The sequence below is a fragment of the Phoca vitulina genome, unplaced genomic scaffold (genome assembly GCF_004348235.1).
Source record: "Phoca vitulina isolate PV1807 unplaced genomic scaffold, GSC_HSeal_1.0 scaffold13, whole genome shotgun sequence".
In the NCBI taxonomy this organism is placed as follows: Eukaryota; Metazoa; Chordata; class Mammalia; order Carnivora; family Phocidae; genus Phoca; species Phoca vitulina.
Genome location: NW_022589716.1, coordinates 46,426,649 through 46,445,718, shown reverse-complemented (window position 1 = coordinate 46,445,718; position 19,070 = coordinate 46,426,649). Strand labels below are relative to the sequence as shown.

The 19,070-nt window shown below is 51.9% G+C and overlaps 1 protein-coding gene across 2 annotated transcripts in view; it reads right to left on the bottom strand.

Annotated features, from left to right (window-relative positions):
• The window catches only part of MGLL (monoglyceride lipase), a 114,710-nt gene that overhangs the window by 18,667 nt on the left and 76,973 nt on the right, over positions 1-19,070 (bottom strand). For both annotated transcript variants that reach the window (XM_032412055.1, XM_032412054.1), the window contains exons 4-6: positions 14,359-14,495; positions 12,914-13,024; positions 1,958-2,047 (exon numbers count right to left, since the gene is read on the bottom strand). In XM_032412055.1, the coding sequence (XP_032267946.1) occupies positions 1,958-2,047; positions 12,914-13,024; positions 14,359-14,495 (338 nt within the window). The remainder of the gene's footprint in view (positions 1-1,957; positions 2,048-12,913; positions 13,025-14,358; positions 14,496-19,070) is intronic.

Here is a 19,070-nt window from a genome sequence, read left to right as displayed (position 1 = left end):
CTGTATAGATTGGCCTTTTGAAATGAATTTTTTTTCTTTACTCAAATATTCTTTGATCCTGAGGGTTTAAATTTGGCCCCAAAATGCGGCTTTGGGAGGTATTGTAGATTTTAAAAATGGATTAAAAATTTCAAATGAATGTGGATGACTTAGGCAGATGGGACATCCCAGGGGGGCCCCCTACAGGCCCCGCCACCCCCTAGGGTCTCTTGCCAGCGTCATTTACAAACAGGTGGCCCTCAGCGGTCCGGGAGTCAGACCTCTGATCAAGACTTCTTCCCACACATTAAGGCCAATCCCCATTTAGTTGTCTACTCTCTAAGTGACTCATTTTACAATGAAGTTACAACCTGAGTGCTCAGGTCCTGAGGAAACCCAGGAAAGCCACTGGAATACCAGAGCACCCCACTCCATTTTCCAGGAGTCTTGGGGAGCCAATGATTCCATGGTTTCCAACTCCTAAGGCAAGAGGGGAAACTGAGGCAGAAGAGTAGCAAAATGATTTGCTTAATCCTGAAGATAATTCTGGTATCTTCCAGAAGCCCAGGGTTGCCTCCTGTCCACTGGCCATGAGCCCACCAGGCTCCCTGCCCCCACGGAGAGCAGGTGGAGGAGCACATCCACCTAAGCTCTCAGGCTAGCCCCTGCAGCTCACCTGCAACAGGGGGCTGCTGTGTGGCTGGATGAGCTCCCGGCACCTGTCCGGCCCCCAACCAAAGGCAGAGTGCAAGGTGCTGGACTTCAGCTAGATGGGAAGTGGGCCAGCTCGCTGAGCAGTCTCTTAGCAGACCCATCCAAATCTCTGGGGTTTTGGACTATACTCAGACACAGTATCTCAGGCACATGAGTTGACCTTGACCTCTTGTCCCTGCTGACCTTGGTGCCTGGTCCCAGAGGTGGTGACATTAACCAGATAGCAAAACCTCCCAGCTTCTCTCTCTCAAAGCCACCTTGCCTTTTCTGAGCTCCTTTCAGCTGGTTTAGTTCTTAGAGAAGGTAGCCCAGCTCTGCTTGGGGGGCTGTGATGGATTCTTGGCAGGGCAGTGGCTCTTAGGTGAAGGGGTTCATGAGGTGCCTTATGATCTGACCTCAGTTTACCCCTTGCCAGTCACCTGCTGCCCTCTCTGCTGTGGCTGAACCGAACTATTGACTGTTCCGCAAACGGGCTGTCCTCCCTTTGTGCCAGGTCTTTATCAGCACAGTTACCTTTGCCGGGAACCCTCTTCCTCTGAAGCCCCTCCAGCTCTGGCACCAGCTTCCACCTCCCAAGCCATAGACATATGACTTTCAGCCTGGTCTGAATCCAATCTGCTACCATCATCCCAATTTGCCCCCAGGAACTGCCCTTCTATACGCTGAACCCATGAGGTTGGATGGGGTCAACACCACTCCTTTTCCTGAAAAATAAGTCAGGCCCGGACAGTCTGCCAGTAAGAATCAGTCCTGAGACATTTGTTGGCTTTTCAACAAACTGTCTTTCTGCTGGGGTTGCTTAGGTAAAGCTGCTGGTGGCCATCCTTGCTTCCACTTTGGGAAAGGTTGCCTAGGAATGAAGCCAAACCAGGGGATATGAGAGTTGGGGAGAGACAGATGGTGAACAAGACTTTTGAGCCCCTGGATCCAGCCATGCCTGAAGCCTTTAGTTCCATCCACCAATAAATACCTCATTTGCTTGAATCACTTTGAGTGGTGTTTCTGTCACTTGCAGCCACAAGAGACCTGGCTGATTCACACAATTTCATCTGATTTGCTCCTTTGCATGTTCAGGTTACAGCTGGGGCATCATAACCACCTGTCCCTTCCCGCCCAATCCTGAAGCCACACAGCACCTCATGCATCTTCATGTCCCCATCACTTCACGCAGGGCCTCAGTGAAAGGGTGGGAGACAGCCATGGATGGAACTACCACTCAGTTTCCCACCGGGGCTGGTCCCCCCAGGTTTTCAGAAAGACTCACCTCCGTCTTATTCCGAGAGAGCATGTTGGAGTCAATTGAGCCCAGGGACATGTTTGGCAGGACAAGGTTGAGAACTTTCGCAGCAAAGACCTAGTGGGAAGGGGAAAACAGGGGGTGTGAGTTCAGTGGCATCCACGTCCAGGTCTGCCCACGGGACAGTTTACAATAAATTAAGGAAAGTGACGCCCAAGCTGAACATCAGCCAGGTTCGCTTCCCAAGGCTGAACAGCCCGGGACTCCCCCTGCTCTGATTCAGACAGCCTCTACTTAGTCTGGCTCGGATCTGTGCCGTGGGTGAGCCGGGCGGGAGGTGGGCCGCCGTGGCTGACGGCAGGAATGCCATGTCTATTTTTTGCCTGCTCCGGATCCTGTGTGGCTGCCCTCCCTGCAGTCCCTCATCGCTTGTGGTTTGGAATTCTCTGCAGGAGCTGCCCAGCTGAGTTCTTAGGCACAAGTCACTTTTCTGGGGTTCCTAAAAATACACAGCAGGGGGGCACCTGGGTGGCTCAGTCATTAAGCGTCATGATCAGGTCATGATCCCAGGTTCCTGGGATCGAGTCCCACATCGGGCTCCCTCCTGGGCGGGAAGCCTGCTTCTCCCTCTCCCACTTCCCCTGCTTGTGTTCCCTCCCTCGCTGTCTCTCTCTCTGTCAAATAAATAAATAAAATCTTAAAAAAAAAAAAAAATACACAGCAGGAACAGAATCACCCAGATCACCTGTGAAATGGGGGAGCTCGGAAGAGCCCAGAGGAGCCTGCTTTGATCGGAAAGAATCTGTGGATTGCCTTGGTTTCTCTTGGAGGGAAACAGAAATAGTCACCAGTCTGATCAGGAGATGTGTGGCAGAGGGAAAGAGACCTGATCTGATCCCTGGCTGTGCAGTCGTGAGCACTTGGGCACAAGATCTGAACATAGTGGAGCCTCTGTTTCCTTAGCTGCCAGTGGGGACTTTGGCACTCCTCCTGAGGGCCACTGTGTAAGCTGGCACACAGTAGGTGCTTAATCCATGCTCCTTGAACTTGAGCCCGATGCAGGAACAAGCCTCGCCTCCCCACCCCATCTCTCCGGCAGGATGTGGTGTTTGCCCAGGAACAGTGTGAGCCTGGATCTCACACTTCTGCCTGCAGAGGGGGGCTGTTCTCGTTTCTGCACTGTGCACAGACACTCAGGGGTGAGAGATGCTATTTTACGAGTGGGCTGTGACACGCTGAAATTAGAATCGCATGGAAGATGGTGAGTGGTGAATTCTCGGTCTGTGTGGAAGGCGCACATCACAGAGCTGAGAGGTGACGTCCCCTCGGTACCCTCGGCGGGGGCGAGGCACTAACATCTACCAAGTGACAATCTTTGGTGTGTTGCATACAGCTGTAGGTGCCCGGTCTTTTTATCTTGACACAGATGCCGTGAGGTGGGGGTTCATCCTCATTGAACAGACAAGGAAACGGGGCCCAGCCGTGCACCCCGCGGCCAGCTGGGAATGGGGGCAAGGGTCTGGGCGAGACTGCGCTTTCCTCTCAGGCCACTGGCCTTGCTTACTCTCTCTCCGTATGAGTGTAAGTGGGGGCCTCCACTTTCCTGTGGATGACCACACACGACGGCCACTGAGGCTCTCTGTGGAGACATTGCTGTATGCCCCCACCAACCCCCTTGGCACTCAGAGCTATAAAATGTCCTGTGTCCTCGGGCTGTACAAACAGGATGTCACCTCACACCACTGTCTCTTGGACAGGGAGATCAGGCCAGGGATCAGGCCAGGGATCAGGCAGAGAAGAAAAAACCGCTTTGCTCCTGAAGGAACACAGGTGCATCAAACCACTCTGAGATCTACACGGCCAGCTCTCCATGCTTCAGGCAAGGATGGGAGCTCCCTGCCTCAAAGACCAGCCTCGCTCCCTGCACCCCAAGCCCTGCGGTCCAAGCCAGCAAACCCCATGCACGTCAACTTGCTGCCGTCGACGTGCCAGGCACCACGCCGAGCCCTGAGCTGACTTGTGACGTCTAGCATAGAAATAGAAGGGAATCCAACTTGGAGCACTGGGGAAGGGCCTGGACTCGGCCACACAGTCTGCGGCCTCATGGGATGGACAGGACCTGTGGGGCGGGATCAAGAGTCAAGGCGGGGTCGTGGGCCAGCCCCACAGACGAGCACAGGACCGGGACAGCTTGGAGTTCAGGCAGCTCTGACAAAGGAAAGGGTTTGGGTGCTTCCAAAGGTCTATGAACTCCAGGAATTGGAGGTTCCTCTGGGAACCTGAGTTGGGATCTGTGCTTTTAAAGGTTAAAGAAAAAGTTTAAATGAAGAGAAAATATAGCAGATGAGGCGCGCATTGCCACACATGGTGGGGAGGTAAAGCGCTGTGCCCCATGGCCCCCACTGGGCTCCGATGGCATCGGGAGCGCGGCCTCTGTGGGACTTGTTTCTTCCAGTGGGACTGGCCCAAGGGCGACATTGTTAGGGAAGAAGTTAATGCGTAGCCCAAAGCTTGCACAATGGGCGTCTAGACCTCTTGCCGTCCTCAGTGACTCTTGCCACGGCTCCCTCACCGGGCCTGAGGGCGGACGGTTGACCGTGTGTGGCCCTGCCACGCCTCGGAATCACCAGACACATTTGGCCTGTGTGCCCGTCTGGTCTGGCCCAGTCTGCTTGAGGACACCGCTGTTTTTCTACCCTTCAGTTTCCTACCCATTCCCAGATTAGATGGCCTACGAGCTCTGCAGCCCCGCTGGCCTACAGCGGAGTGAAGGAGGGAGCCCACACAGCATCCATGCCAGAGCCTTAAGCCCACCGCCTGATTCCTTTTTTGCCAACAATTTATGTTTGTGGCCATCACCTGATTCTGCGCGGCCCCAGCCCACAGGGGCAGGCCAGTGGTGAGGAGACAGACTTACCTTCATCTTTGAATCTATGCTCCTGCCATTGGTGCTTCTTAAACCAAAACATTTATGCCCCAAAGTGCCAAGACCCCCATTTCCAGGAGAAGATGCTGACGGTTTAGGTTTGACAAGGACCAGAAAAGGCAGCGCGGTGGCTCGCACCGCCCTTGCTCTGGATTCACAGGGCTGAGGGAGGGGACCAGAGGGCCAGGAAGGACTCCACCTGCTGGAGAGGAGCACTGTCCTCTCTCCGAGAGAACACTTCACTTTCTCTTAACAGAGGAACTTTCTGCAGCTAAAGGAAGCTTTTAGGAAAAGAGTCTTGGAGGAAAAATAAAAGAGGAGGGCCGTTTCTGGAGAAGTATTTCCTTTGTACAAAATGAACAATGCCCGGGGCGCCTGGGTGGCTCAGTCAGTTAAGTGTCTGCCTTCGGCTCAGGTCATGATCCCAGGGTCCTGGGATCGAGCCCTGGGTCGGGCTCCCTGCTCAGTGGGGGGTCTGCTTCTCTCTCTCCCTCTGCCCCTCCCTCTCCTCCCCTTCACCACACTCGTGCTCTCTCTCAAATAAATAAATAAAATCTTAAAAAAAAACAAAACACAACAAAACAAACAAAAATCCCCAAATGAACAATGGCAGGGTCTGGTCTCTGGAGGAGACTAACCAGTTACGGGCAGATCAGTCGGCGGCCGTGCCTCCCCCTTCCGAGTCCAGTGGGCCAAGCACTGGGGAGACTGCTCCCTCCCACAGCTGCCAAAGGCCTTTTCCCCAAAGAACAAGTAGGAGGAGCCAGGGCAAGGGCACACCGGGCTCAGGACGGGAGGTGGCCGGTGGCGGCCTGGATGTGACTGGCTGTGCGCCCCCCACAAGGACTCACAGGGCAGCAGCTACTCTTGCTCCCGCAAGGGGGCCGGCACTGGTGCGTCCAGGATGGGCGAATGCGCCGAAAAGGACCAGCTCACGACAGGACGACTCCAGTGCCCGAGCAACAAGAGTCAGTGACTCAGTCACCAACACAGATGAGGGGGCAGACCTCCAGGAAGGCAGGCTGAGACGCTGTGGCCTTCTCTCTCTTCAGCCTGGTTGTGCCTCGGCACTCAACTCTGCAGGACGTCACCCCGAGAACAGAAGGGAGACTGTTCCCCCTTGGCGCCAAGAGATTGCTAAACCCTGGGTGTGAGTTTGCACCAGGGAGAGTCCGTGGAGAGGCCCGACACACCATTCATGGCACAGGCCCAGGGAGGGAAAATTGTGAGGGAGACTTCTTGACTTCAGGGATTCCCTTGAAGCGACTTGTGGCACCCTGCGTTCCCAGGAAGACAGCACTGTTGTTGGAATCTTCTGGTCCTTCCATCCTGTTAGCACACTGGCGGTGGGCACGGCACCCCCACCCGGCCCTCTGCCTTCCTGATAGTCCGTGGCCTCCCTGCTCTAAGTGTGGTCCTTGGACCAGGAGCACTCGCAGCACCGCAGCTCCTGGGGACTCTGGCCTATTGGATCAAGGGCTGCATTGTCACCGGACCCCAGGGCATTCTTGTGGGCTGTGAAGGTTGATGGGCAGCCATCACAAATGCCTCTTCCCAGGACCCACCCTGAAAGGTTCTGATGGAATTAGTCTGAGATGGGGCCCTGGTGTCAATAGTTTTGTTTTTTTTTAAGCTCCCTGGGTGATTCCAGCGTTCAGTCAGAGTAGAGAAAGTGCTCCTGTCCCATCCTGGTTTGGACAGGGTTGGGGGTGGCACACAGATATCTCTGAAGGGCATGCTGCCCTTTTGAAGGAGCCACGATAAAAGCTGTTTGGACGGCCCTGACCCTCAGCCCTTTTTCTAAAGCTGCATGGTAAGTTTCACACCACATTTCTAACAAGACGCCAACTGGGTAAAGGCAAATCTTTTGATGACAATAATGTGGCTTAAAAAAAAAAAAAAGAATTAGGTGATTAGCCTCTTCCCCACAAAAAAATCCAAGAAGGTTGCAGGGGCAGGATGCTTGGAACAGTTGCAAAAGATACTCCCTTTCCCTGCTGTTCTTTCAGGGGTTGTTTATTCCTTTAGCCTAAAGGCTAACGGGGGAGGAAAGGGTGAGGCAGGGCAAAATGAACTGAGCAGGGGCAGCGGGTTGATTGGTGTGATGCAGAGAGCCAGAAGGGCTGAGAAGGGGGCATGAAGTAAGGAAGGGCCATGTAGTAAGGAAAGAGCGGGGCTGGAAAGGGCCTGACAGAGCCCACACCCTGAGGATCCATTCTGTTCAGGCTCCTAGGTGGCTGCTGCTGTGTCCCACCATGATCCCCACCAGCCGGGAGAGCCCCCTATCTACTTCCAAGGGAAGGTAAAAGAAGCCAGCAGAGGTGCCAGGGAGGGGTGCTGCTCACCCATAAAGAAGTTGGAATCGAAGAGAATAACCTCGTTGCCAGTTCCCTCAGTCTCTTCGGATAATCCTGCAGGAGTGTGGAGAGAGCCTCGGGTCTAGCTCCGGGAAGGGGCAACCCCGGACAGCCCCCCTTGATGTGTGATCTCCCCCCCAAATCATGACCCCCTCAGGCTAAGTCAGGTTTGTGCCACCCAGTGGTGCTGACTCAGCAGGGACCCCAGGTCTTACCACTGGAGGATAATTTGGGGGCAAAGACCTACAGCTAATGGGCCCAAAGTTGCCAGCCCCCAGCCCCAGAAAGAGAAGACTGAGAGCCAGGCAAATTTGGATTCAAACTCTGGTTCTGAATCACCCAGAAGGTCTATGGTCCTCAGTTTCTTCATCTCTCAAACGGGGACAATGAAACAGACCTCGAAGCGTTGCTGGGAGGTTACCTGAGACCTGGTTCCCAGAGAGCTCCTCCCTAACTGCCCTTCTGGCTTCTGGCCCCAGGAGAAACTCAAAAATACTCCTTGGCTGACTGAAGAGAGAGCACCTGCTGATGTTTTTCAGAGTGAAGGTTTCAGGAAAAGTGTGACCTGCAGCTTTGCAACAAACGTCACGGTCACAGCCAGAACCCCAAACTATTGCACCCCCCAAAAAGGACAACTCTCCCAGAAGTGAGGCCCACCTCCCCATGAGCAAGGGACTAGAGTGTGTCACCGGCCCTTGACATGCCCTTGGGGCGTTCCTGGATGAAGTGCGGCGCCCATCACTTTAAATACTAGTGACTTGCACAAATGCCTCTATTGATCCAAAAGGTTTTAATGGCTCCCTAAGATCATTTTTAAGCCTCTGCCACTGAAAGACTTGACATGAGGGAGGGAATTATAATCGCTATCTTCAAAAGTGGCTCCGGCAAGCTGACTTGTGCAAAAGAGGGCCAGAACGCCAGGCCTTCTGTGAGGGTGACATCCGTGCAAGGGTCAGCCCAGAATTTGTTGGTGGCGGAGGAATGCACCCTCAGGCCAGCTGGGACTAGAAAGTGCCTTGTGCCTTTCCCGTAAGCAGAGCTGGGGAGGAGGCAGCCGGTGCTCCCTGCTGTCTGCCCCGTGCCTGACGCATCGCAGGGGCTCCCCAAAGATGTGTTGGAGAGACGACTCGTTCCTTGAATGCCAAGCGTCTAGAAGTCTGAACCCCCCAGCTCCGATGGCGCAGGCAGCTGCAGGACAGAGGTAACCCCCCCCCCCCACCCCCGCCCCAGGCACATCAGAGCTGCCAGATTCACGGGCCAGTTCAGGACGGTAGTTTAAGTCCTGGTCCCTGATTCTAACTTTACAGCAAGTGTGAAAGAGTGGCAATTTCCCCTGCTGCCTCCTGTTTCCCCTCCGCCCCAGCCCCCAGATTGTCCCCAGGGCCTTCTGGAGCCCAGTGACTACAAACAGATGAGAATGCGCTCAAGTCAAGCGAAGCTGACGGCAGGCATGCTTTGGGGTGAAAGGGAGCATCCTGCCTTGCTCGCCGGCCAGGGCTGGGGCACAAGCTGACCTTGAGCAAGACAATTGGCCTCATGTTCTCTTCTGTGAATTGGGAATGACTTTCTCTCCTTACTGGGTGGTGGCGGAAAGGAACTGAGACAGGGAGGGTCATGCACCGAGGGCCAGGTTGATGGGGAGTGGAAGCATCTGGAAGTGCTGGGCGGGCTCCTGCATCCCTGACCCTGGATCCCAGGGGACAACCTCCAGGCAAGGGGCAAAGAAGATCATTTAGAAGATTACCCTCCTGGCAGGCTGAGCCCCTGCCCTGACCCCAGGCACTGCCCAGGGGGAATTCGGGTGTTCCTCATCACCCCTGCCTGGAAAAGTGAGTGGCTCTGCAACCTGTCTCCAGTCCTGCATGCTAGGCCAGGGCAAGGCCAAGTGAGGACACCCAAGTCTAACTCACACATCCTACTAGCTGGGCAGCCAAGGGTTTCGCCTCTGTTCCCCGGGAATGACTCTAGCCCTGCTGCCCGCAGGGTGTGGGACATGGAGATAATCCCCAGGAAATGGCCTCATAAGCAGCTGAGGCTTGTTCTGATACACTGGATACTGTTTCCAAATCTCTCCTGCTGTCCCTTCCCTTGTGCAATCACATTCTAATTACACAGACAGTGTTTTGGGGGCCAGAAGCCTCTGTCCTCCTTGTCTATTCTCCAGGCTAAATATACCCCAGCTTGTTGAAAAAAGAGCATGGAGGTAAGACCAGATGTGTGCAGGTCTGGCAGGGTGTGTGTGGGGCGGTGCGGTCTGGCAGGGGGATCGGTGTTCCCACATTCCAGGGGGTGGGGGCTGTCCCCTTCCACGTGCCTGTCTATACTCAAAGACTCGGGTGCCTCATTGCTGCCCACTTTGATGATTTGGGGAATCTCTCCAGCAGGAGTTTGTTGCCATGAAACAAATCGTTGGTACAGTCCACGGGCTGAGCTCCGGGAGAGGAGGCACGAGGCCAGGACTCGGCTTTGTGCTCTGTCGCTTGGCCCCGGGAAGGCCCCCTCCTCCACCTCCACTCTCTCAGGTGGGGTTGGTCTCTGGGAAGCCGTCCATCTCAGAGGTCTGTCACGGAGACCTCACCTAATCCAGGACCTATCCTGAACTATTCCTGTTAATCCTGATGGGATGAACTATTCCTGATAATCCTGAAGGAGCCACAAGAGTAAAACAGCCAAATTAAAGCCAAACGCACAAAAACGAACAAGCCAGCCAAAAGAACAAGGCCAGCGGAAAGCACAGAGAAGGTACTCTCATTTGTATAAAACACAGGAACAAATGGAGCGTGCCCATGCGTCCCAGTGGATGGACTCGGGCCCCGCCTCCACTGGGCAGAGAGACTGCCTGCTGTCTATCCCCTCTTCATCTTTCAGAGTTTGAACGCTGCGAATGTACTATTCTAATGATGTTTAAATTTTACACAAGGTTCTATGAGACACTTTCAGGAAGGCTGTCACGCGAGACTAGATGTGCGCAGGGTAATCAAGTCACCCGGGGGCGGGGAGGCAAATGAATCAGAGACTCTGTCAGTCAAAATCGCCCAAGATCCAGGGGCAGCAACAGATTTCATGGTGGGGAGGATGTGTCCTCAGGTCTGGGGGCAACAGGAAATCCAATCTGTCTTGGTTAACAAGAGGAGACCAACACCCCCAGGGACGGCTGGTTCCTGATTTGACAAGGTGATCTATTAGCGCAGGGCTCCGGGAGGTCACGCTGGCAGCCTCGCCTGCAAGTTCCACCTCTGCTAGCGACTCTGAGGCGGAGCCTTGTGGCCCAGCTCTGGGCCCTACCGCCATGACCCCCTTGTGCATTTTATCTGGAAAGCCCCACGGTCGCTGGCTGGTCTCTAACGGAGAATGCCCATGGCAGAAAATACCTATTTTCTTCTGTGGGGAAACATCCTAGATGGAGAGCAGACAGCCCTGGATTCAGATCAATCACTCAAGTTGTGTGATCCTGGCGAGTCACTCGCCCTGAGCAAGCCTCAGTGCTCCCATTCACAAAACAAGGGCACAGCCTCTCCCGAGGGCGATAACACACAGGAAAGCTGGGCACATGCTTGGCGCTCACTGAACTGAGTAAATCTTCCTGAATCAGAGCACATGGGTGCCATGAGAATTCCCCTCTCCGCTGTGACCCTGGTCTTGCTTGTTCTACTTGGAAAAGAACCCTCGATTTGAGTGATTTGGCCTCATGCTATATAATCACAGTCATGATGGGAGCCGTCCAGGAGGTCACGCAACCTCTTGCACATGTCAATGACTATGAAGTAGCCCGTCTGTGCATTACCTGTGGTTCTGGAAATTACCTTCATTTCTTTCCATGGCATAGGCAGGGGGGCTTCTGCCTCCACTGCTGTCCTCCCACACAGCCCTGAAATTTACTAATGACAGTTGATTTCAACAAGTCAGTGGTGATTTGCCTTCAAATGGGGTAAAATTCAAAGACGCTAGTATCTCTATGCTTCTGCAAATTAAGTAAATCATTGTTCTCTGGTTAAACTATCAGGTACTTCCAGGTTTCTCTCTTGCTCAGCCTGTCTCCATTTCAAATTGGTGACATCTCTCTATCTAAAGGAAAGCCTCTACACAGGACCTGCCCACCCATCTCTGGCGTGGGCTGGAGGAAACACTTCGAAGACATTTTTATAAGGTTTCGTTCCCTGTCCTATGCTCCCCTATTTGGGTCCTCAGGAGAATACTGGAAGCATCAGAGCTAAGGCAATTATTTAAATGTCCTGCCGTCGTTTGACGGTGAGGCCAGGGAAAGGGGGGTAAGCCGTGGGCTGATGGCTACCCAGTTCCCCATGGCCCCATGACCCCCACCTCACCCTTTGAGTCCTTTGAGAGTCCTGACAACTGGCTCAGACAGCAGCCCCACCTGGCATTGGCATAAGATTAACCTTTCCCTGGGGATCCATGGGGTTGGAATTCTCCACTCTCATTCAGTTATGCACTCTCTTAAACCCCATGCCCCTAAAGGATGGGTCCATAACATTCACAACCCACGTTCACAACAAGCAGTCCTGTGATGCCATGCTTTCATCTCCTTTCTCAGAGAGAAAGCACCTGTTCTGCTCCTAGGTAGTACAGCTGACCCTTGAACAATTCGAGGGCTAGGGGTGCCGAACCCCCGCCCAGTTGAAAACCATATATAACGTTGACTCCCCCCCCAAACCCAACTACTAATAGCCTACTGTTGACTGGAAACCTTACTGAGAATATAAACAGTTGGTTAACACATATTTTGTTTGTTGTACGTATCATACATTATATTCTTACGATAAAATAAACTAAAGAAATACTGTTATTAAGAAAATCATAAGGAGGGGCGCCTTGGGTGGCTCAGTCTGTTAAGCGTCTGCCTTCGGCTCAGGTCACGATCTCAGGGTCCTGGGATCCAGCCCTGCATCAGACTTCCTGCTCAGCGGGGAGCCTGCTTCTCCCTCTCCCTCTGCCCCTCCCCCCTGCTTGTGCGCGTGCTCTCTCTCTGTCAAATAAATAAAATCATTAAAAAAAAAGAGAAAGAAAATCATAAGGAAGAGAAAATATATTTACAGCACTATGAAATCCATGTATAAGTAGGCTCATTGTAGTTCATGCCTGTGCTCATTCGCCGTGTCCAAGGAGCTCGAAGTCCCAGAGCCAAGAGAATGGACACGCCTGCCACTGCCTACCAGTATAACCGGGACAACAAAATGATGGCTAAAACAAGGGGATCCATCCCTAGAGTCAGAGGGAAAAGTGCTCTGGGCCAGAGCAGAGCAGAGCTGCCGTGAGTTCGCCCCTATGTCACCGTTAGAAATTGCCTGCAGTTCCACTCCCTGGGCACTTTTGGTTCAAGTTGGCAAACATTCAATGAAAATCAGCCCAAGCCCTGAACACAGATTGTTAACAAAGGTTATTTTGCTGGATTCCTAACCCGTGTCACCTTTTCCCTGTTTAACCTTCACCAATAAAACATGCACAGACAGGAAATCATTCTTCTTTCATCTCTAAGGAACAAAACACACCTGACTTTAGAAATTATGGAACCCCAGTGGCAACAATGTTTGATATTTGTCCAAACCTTCACACAGTAATGCATGAAAGTCCAAAAACGGACTTTGACCCTTTCCCCCAGACTCTAGCTATAAAAGGACGTCCTGGTGGACGCCCCAGGTCCCAGGCACTGCAGGACTCGCCCAGAACCGGAAGTCCGTTTACCTTGAAAGTTGTTGCAGACTCAGGACTGGCAAGAACCAAAGGCGAAATGAGGACCATGCCAGAGAAGTGGCTTGGCCTCTCCACGGCCGTGAGGATGGCGATGGCACCTCCCTGCAAAGCAAAAACAGGCCAGGGTTGCTGGGTGCCGGCTTCCGCCAGCACACGTATTTCTAATAGGCACCATCAACGCACTCCTCCGAGCTGCAGGCCTGGCCCGGAGCCCTGGGGAGGTCTACCTTGGAATAGACACCATGGAATGTTGGATAAACTGGATCTGCAATTATTTTATTACACATGTTTTTTTTTTTCCTCTGGGTTTTCCAAGAGCAAACATTTCAGAGAGATATAAATAAGGTTCCTGCTTGTGGGCTGCAAGTTAAACAACACATTCCTACTTCATTTCAAGCCAAAAGCTGGCAGACCCCCAATGCATCCATTCCGTCAGCCTTAATATGAGATTTTTGTTTTTGTAATCGGATTATAAGAAGAGATCACTCTACTTTTTTTTTTTTTTTTTTCCCCCTGGTTCGGTCAATGTCCCAGAAATTTCGGTTCCAAGAAAAATACTTAGCGAGCATGGATGGTGCTAGAAGCATGAGGCCTTGATTGGGGGCCTGAAGCTGAGGGTAGTTGGAAGCCGGTGTTGAAATCACAAAGGCTTACAGAGGCCGGGCAGGTAAGAGAAACACAGGAAGCAAGACAGGCTGCGATAAAGGGGGCGGAAGCCCTGCCCCAGAGTGAAAAGTCCCCCGCTGCACCCCACCTTCACATTTCATCAGTTCAAAATTCTCTGCCAGCCAACCTGTCAGGCTGTCCGGGGGTAGATGTGCCACCAATTTGCAGGTGGAGGATTTAAAGATTATACTTGGTTGATTCTTAGGATATCGTATACATTTAAAAGGTGGAAAAGATTTTGAATGACTTTTAAGGAATTGTTTCCCTGGGAGAGACTGTACCCCCAGTTCCCATTTGTACTGTACAAGTGGGAGCAAGCACCCAGGGTTTGGGCACTTTCCCTGGGCTTCTCGCTGACTGAAAGCCGTCCCCACTCTGAGAAATGGCTCTTCAGGGAGAAGTGCCCTTGGGAGCCTCACTATGAAATGGCACCGAGGGGCTAACAGAGCTTAAAAAAAAAGATTGGTTTCCTAAGAGGCCCGGCACCAGAGGTCCTCAGGAAGGACAGGCAGGCAGCCTCCTGACACCTTGGGCCCCGACGGGAAGCCCCCTCTGGGACTGTCTCCAGGACGCTGAACCTGGCTTGTCCCGAGCACTAAACTGCCCGGGAGCTCCAAGTACAGGGCACGCAGAGGGGGGTGTGTCAGCAAGGCAGAGAACGGATGGGGTGGGGAGCCCCTCTCCTTCATCACGGGGTTCTCACGCCTCCTACCCACAGTGAGGCTGGGGACCGGGCTTGATTTGGGCGGGGTCTTCGGTGGTCTACTTACCATGGAGTGGCCCAGAAGGAAGACAGGAAGCCCTGGGTAGTTTTTCTGCATGGTATCCACGTGCTGTAACACGTCCCTGATGAAAACTTGGAAGTCAGACACTACCATCCTGTCTCCTTCGCTCTGTCCGTGGCCAACTGCAAGGGATGGGAGATGAGAGACCTGCAGTTACCGGGAGGCCGTCTGCTGCGCAAGCTCAGTGGTTTCCCCGCCGCAGTTACCCGCCACTCTTGACCGAGGACCCGAATGTATCATCCCATGGAATCCTCTCTTTCCAACCACTGTCCCTCGTGGGAATTCTCTTCCCGTTTTACAGCTTCGGAAGTCGAAGCACAGACCGGTTAAGGAGCTTGCCCAAGACCACACAGCCGGGAAGTGATAAGCCAGGATGTAAACGTTGCAAAGCCTGTCCACGCAGCCAGGATGCTTTCCTTGTGGCTGTTTCCAAGGAAGAAAGGACAGGTGCACAGAGTCTCACCAGGCTGATTTTCTACCAAGTGGCCGGGAGTGAAATTGATGGGACTCAGAATTTTCTTGGGGTTTTCTCAGCTCCTTAATCCTCATGGTTGTGTTTCTTTTGTTTGTTTGTTTGGGTTTTTTGGGGTTTTTTTTTTTTGCCTTTCACCAGGTACAGTGTTGCATCCTGTCACCTCACTTTACAGCTTTCAGTGATGACAATCTGACAAACACACAATGAGATAAAATAGTCAAGTGTGTTTGCCAGAAGTCTCAACGAAGCTGTGATAAAACTAGGTCACAGCGTATTCCTCCTGGATTTTATGATCTGTTGCATTTCTGTGCTGTTCATTTCCCCTTGTTCTTTTCTTAGGGTCTCTCCACGTTTTCCCTTTCTGAAGGACATCAGTCGCTATAGAAACAGTGTGCTGGCGGCTGCAGCTTCCTTATTCAGGCTGCAAGCAGCTCACGCGACTGTCTGAAAATCACAAAAAAGAAAGAGCTCCCAGAGAAGAGGGGCCACGCAGCCAGGGTATCTGCCCAAACTCTTCCTGCCCCCTCTGCGGTGTGGGGGGGCGGGGGGGGCAGATGTCAAGGGAATAATGATGGCAACACTCATTTCACAGATAGAAAGGGTAAGGATTTACTGCCTAGAACTGACAGGCTGCCCGCACCTCAAATTCAGGTCGTTGGGCAGAGGGCAAGCTCCAGTTCCCTACTGTCCTGCTGCCCGCCATGCGCCCCGCCCCTGCCCTGCCACCTCTCTGACCGTCACGTGGTGCCCGGTGCCCACCAGCTGTCACCTTCTCAATGGCACCCTCTGCTCCCTTGACCCCTGAGGGTTTTTTTCCCTCCTTAAATTTATTTTTATTTTTCTATTGTGGTAAAATATACACAACACCAAATTTACCATCTCAACTACTTTTTAGCATACAGTTCAGTGGGCTTGAGTACATTCACAGTGCTGTGCTGCTATCACCACCATCCACGTCCAGAACTCCCCCGAACTGAAACTCCATACTCCTTGTTATGGTCTGAATTGTGTCCCCCACTACCCCCAAATTCTTATGTTGAAGTCCGAGACCCCTGTAGCTCAGAATGGGACTGCATTTGGAGATAGGGCCCTCAAAGAGGTGATTTAATTAAATCTAATTCTAATTAGAATGAGGCCATTCTGGTGGGTCTTAACCCTATCCCACTGCTGTCCTTATAGGCGGAGGAGATTAGGACACAGGAATATCAAGGGCATGCGCACAGGGGAAAGACCATGTGAGGACACAGAAGGTAGCCATTTGCAAGCCAAGGAGAGAGGACTCGGAAGAAACCAGCCCTGCCGAAACCTCAATCTTCGGCTTCCAGCCTCCAGATGTTCGAGAAAATAAATGTCTGTTGTTCAAGCTGCCCCATCTATGGTGCTTTGTCATGGCAGCTAGAGCGGACTGATACACCCATTCCACAATAATTCCCAGTTCTCCCTGCCCCCTATCCTTAGAATATAGTTCAGTAATGATATGCCAGAGTCTTGTGTTTAAATTTCAAGTTATTGCAGATATGTCATAATTATTTCCTCTGTGTGCTTATGTTACTAATTTGATATATAATTAGATTTATTAATTTCAAAATAAATTTGTTTCCAGCTATAAGTTTTGGTTTTCAATTTTCTTTTCTGAATGGATACACATTGACCTGGTACAACAGTTAGAAATTTATAAAAAGATTCATCCAATGAAGTCTTCTTTTTTTTTTTAAAGATTTTATTTATTTATTTGACAGAGAGAGACACAGCGAGAGAGGGAACACAAGCAGGGGGAGTGGGAGAGGGAGAAGCAGGCCTCCTGCTGAGCAGGGAGCCCGACGTGGGGCTCGATCCCAGCACCCTGGGATCATGACCTGAGCCGAAGGCAGATGCCTAATGACTGAGCCACCCAGGCACCCCTGTAGTCTTACTTCTATGCCCACTTACTCTACCTCTCCTCTCTTGCTCCCTATGGTTAACCATTTTAATTATTTTCTGGTTTTCTCTCGAAGCATTTCTTTTTTGCAAAAATACGTTGCAATGCGTGGTATCCCTTTGCATGAATGAATGGAAGTTTCTGCAAGAAGTGTCTCGTTGAAAATTGTGTGCTAGCCAATCTCTTGTTTATTAAATAGCTGGCTATAATAAATAGCCTGGGGGTGTTCTAATTCACCTTGGTGAAGGGGTGCCCTCGGGGTATATGTCTAGATGCCGATTCCTTGGTTGAAAGGTACGTGCCCATGTCACTTAGGTAGTTTCTGCCAAATTCCCCTCCACGTGGGATATCCGGGCTTGACTTGATCACCCAGGTATGGGAGAAGGCCGTCTCTCTCAGGCTTACCAACAAAGCGTGTCGACTGGCGTTTGGGTTTTTACCCATAAGACAGGGGAGAAAGTATAGTTTGAACATCTCATTCTTCAAGACCCAGCTGTATTTCTTCTGTGGTGAACTGAGAATTCATGTCTTTGCTTATTTTTTTTTTTTTAAAGATTTTATTTATTTATTTGATAGAGACACAGCGAGAGAGGGAACACAATTAAGGGGGAGTGGGAGAGAGAGAAGCAGGCTTCCCGCTGAGTGGGGAGCCCGATGTGGGGCTCGATCCCAGGACCCTGGGACCATGACCTGAGCCGAAGGCAGACGCTTAACGACTGAGCCACCCAGGCGCCCCTTTGCTTATTTTTTTCTGTCTTGCATTTTGTCTTGATATTTAAGAGCTTCTTCTATATTAGTTGGTCTTTTGTCCTTTAACTTCATTTATGTTGTGTTTAGCTGTGCAGGCGATTCTTATTTTTAAATAGCCAAATTAAAAAAAAAAATAGCCAAATAATAAATCCTTTCTTTTTATGGCTTCTGAATTTTGATTCTTGGTTATAAAGGCTTTCTCCACTTCAGGGTTCTAAAGGGTGTCGTCAGTCATACGTTGTGAGTTCTTGTATGGTTTCATTTCTTTTTTTGTGGTAACATGTACATAACCCAAAACTATATGCATCACTTCGAAGCGTCCAGCTCAGTGGCCTGAAGGACACTGACAATATTGTGCAACCATCACTTCTATTGAGTTGCAAAATGAAGATGGGTCTTAATTGTCTTAACAAAAGTCCTGAAAAAGTCCTTCATTACTTCACTGAATTGTGAGGTCATCCTTGTCATATGCGACAGTTCCCATTTTCACTCGAATCTAGTCTATTTCTGGATTTCTGCTCAGTCCGCTTATTTGGGAGTTAGCTCCTGTTATTAAGCATTACAGTATCTGCCTATCCTTTCTACAGATTACGTGCAGGAGGCCCCGGGCACTCCCCCAGCTCGCCCTCGTTCCTGTCCGTGGCTCCCATGCTCTGGCTCTCCTGCGAGTGTAGATGTCTCCTAGCTACACAGTCTCTGGCTCCTGGCTCTTTCCAGAGCTGCAGATCCGTCTTGCCAGCCCCTGGTCCAAAAGATTCCCGATTGTCCCGTGGCTCCTAAAACTGCTTGCAGACCGGCTCTCCTCCTGGCTTCCACATGGTGCTCCATGGCCCCATCGTCTTTCCACATCATTCAGGCCCAAACAGCACTGTTGTCTTTGACTTTAATTCTGTCCCTACAGCTAGCTAATCCCCGATTCCTTCTGGATTTCCAGAGGCACAGCCTCCTGAATCGGTCGCTTGCGCGGGGGAGGGGGAGGCCCCTTCTGGGTTTCACCAGCCACGGCCTCCTGACTAGCCTCCCTGCCCGCCGCAAGCTCTCCCAGCTCTAACCGGCTCTGCACTGCCCTGCTCTGCTTCTGGAAGCTGCTCTGATCCTGCAGTGGCCAGACATCCCCCACTTTCCAGAACTCGGTCTGCACATTCCAGCCCAGGATTCGGGGCCTCCACTAAAGGTTCCAACACGTCCCTCTGCCTTGAGAGAAACATTCCTATAGCCCCACTGATACCCCCCTGCTCACTGTTCCTCAGAGCACACCCATACCTCCTGCCTCGCGCCTCTCAGGGAACAGCCAGCCCCTCTGCGGCGGAGCCCTCACTCCTGCGCCAGGCCAGGAGCAAAACCCTTTAAGACCAGGCACCAATCCTATCACTTCCATGAAGTCAGCTGTGATCCCCTGGAAGCAGATGTGATTTTTCCCTTCCCCCAAAGCACTGCTTGTCTTTGTCACACGTGAGTTGATGAGACTTTCCCTTCTTTCTCTCCTCCAGCACCATCCCTCCCCCATGCCCTGAGGGTCCCTGGAGCCAGGGTGACAGACAAAAGCTTCGATGA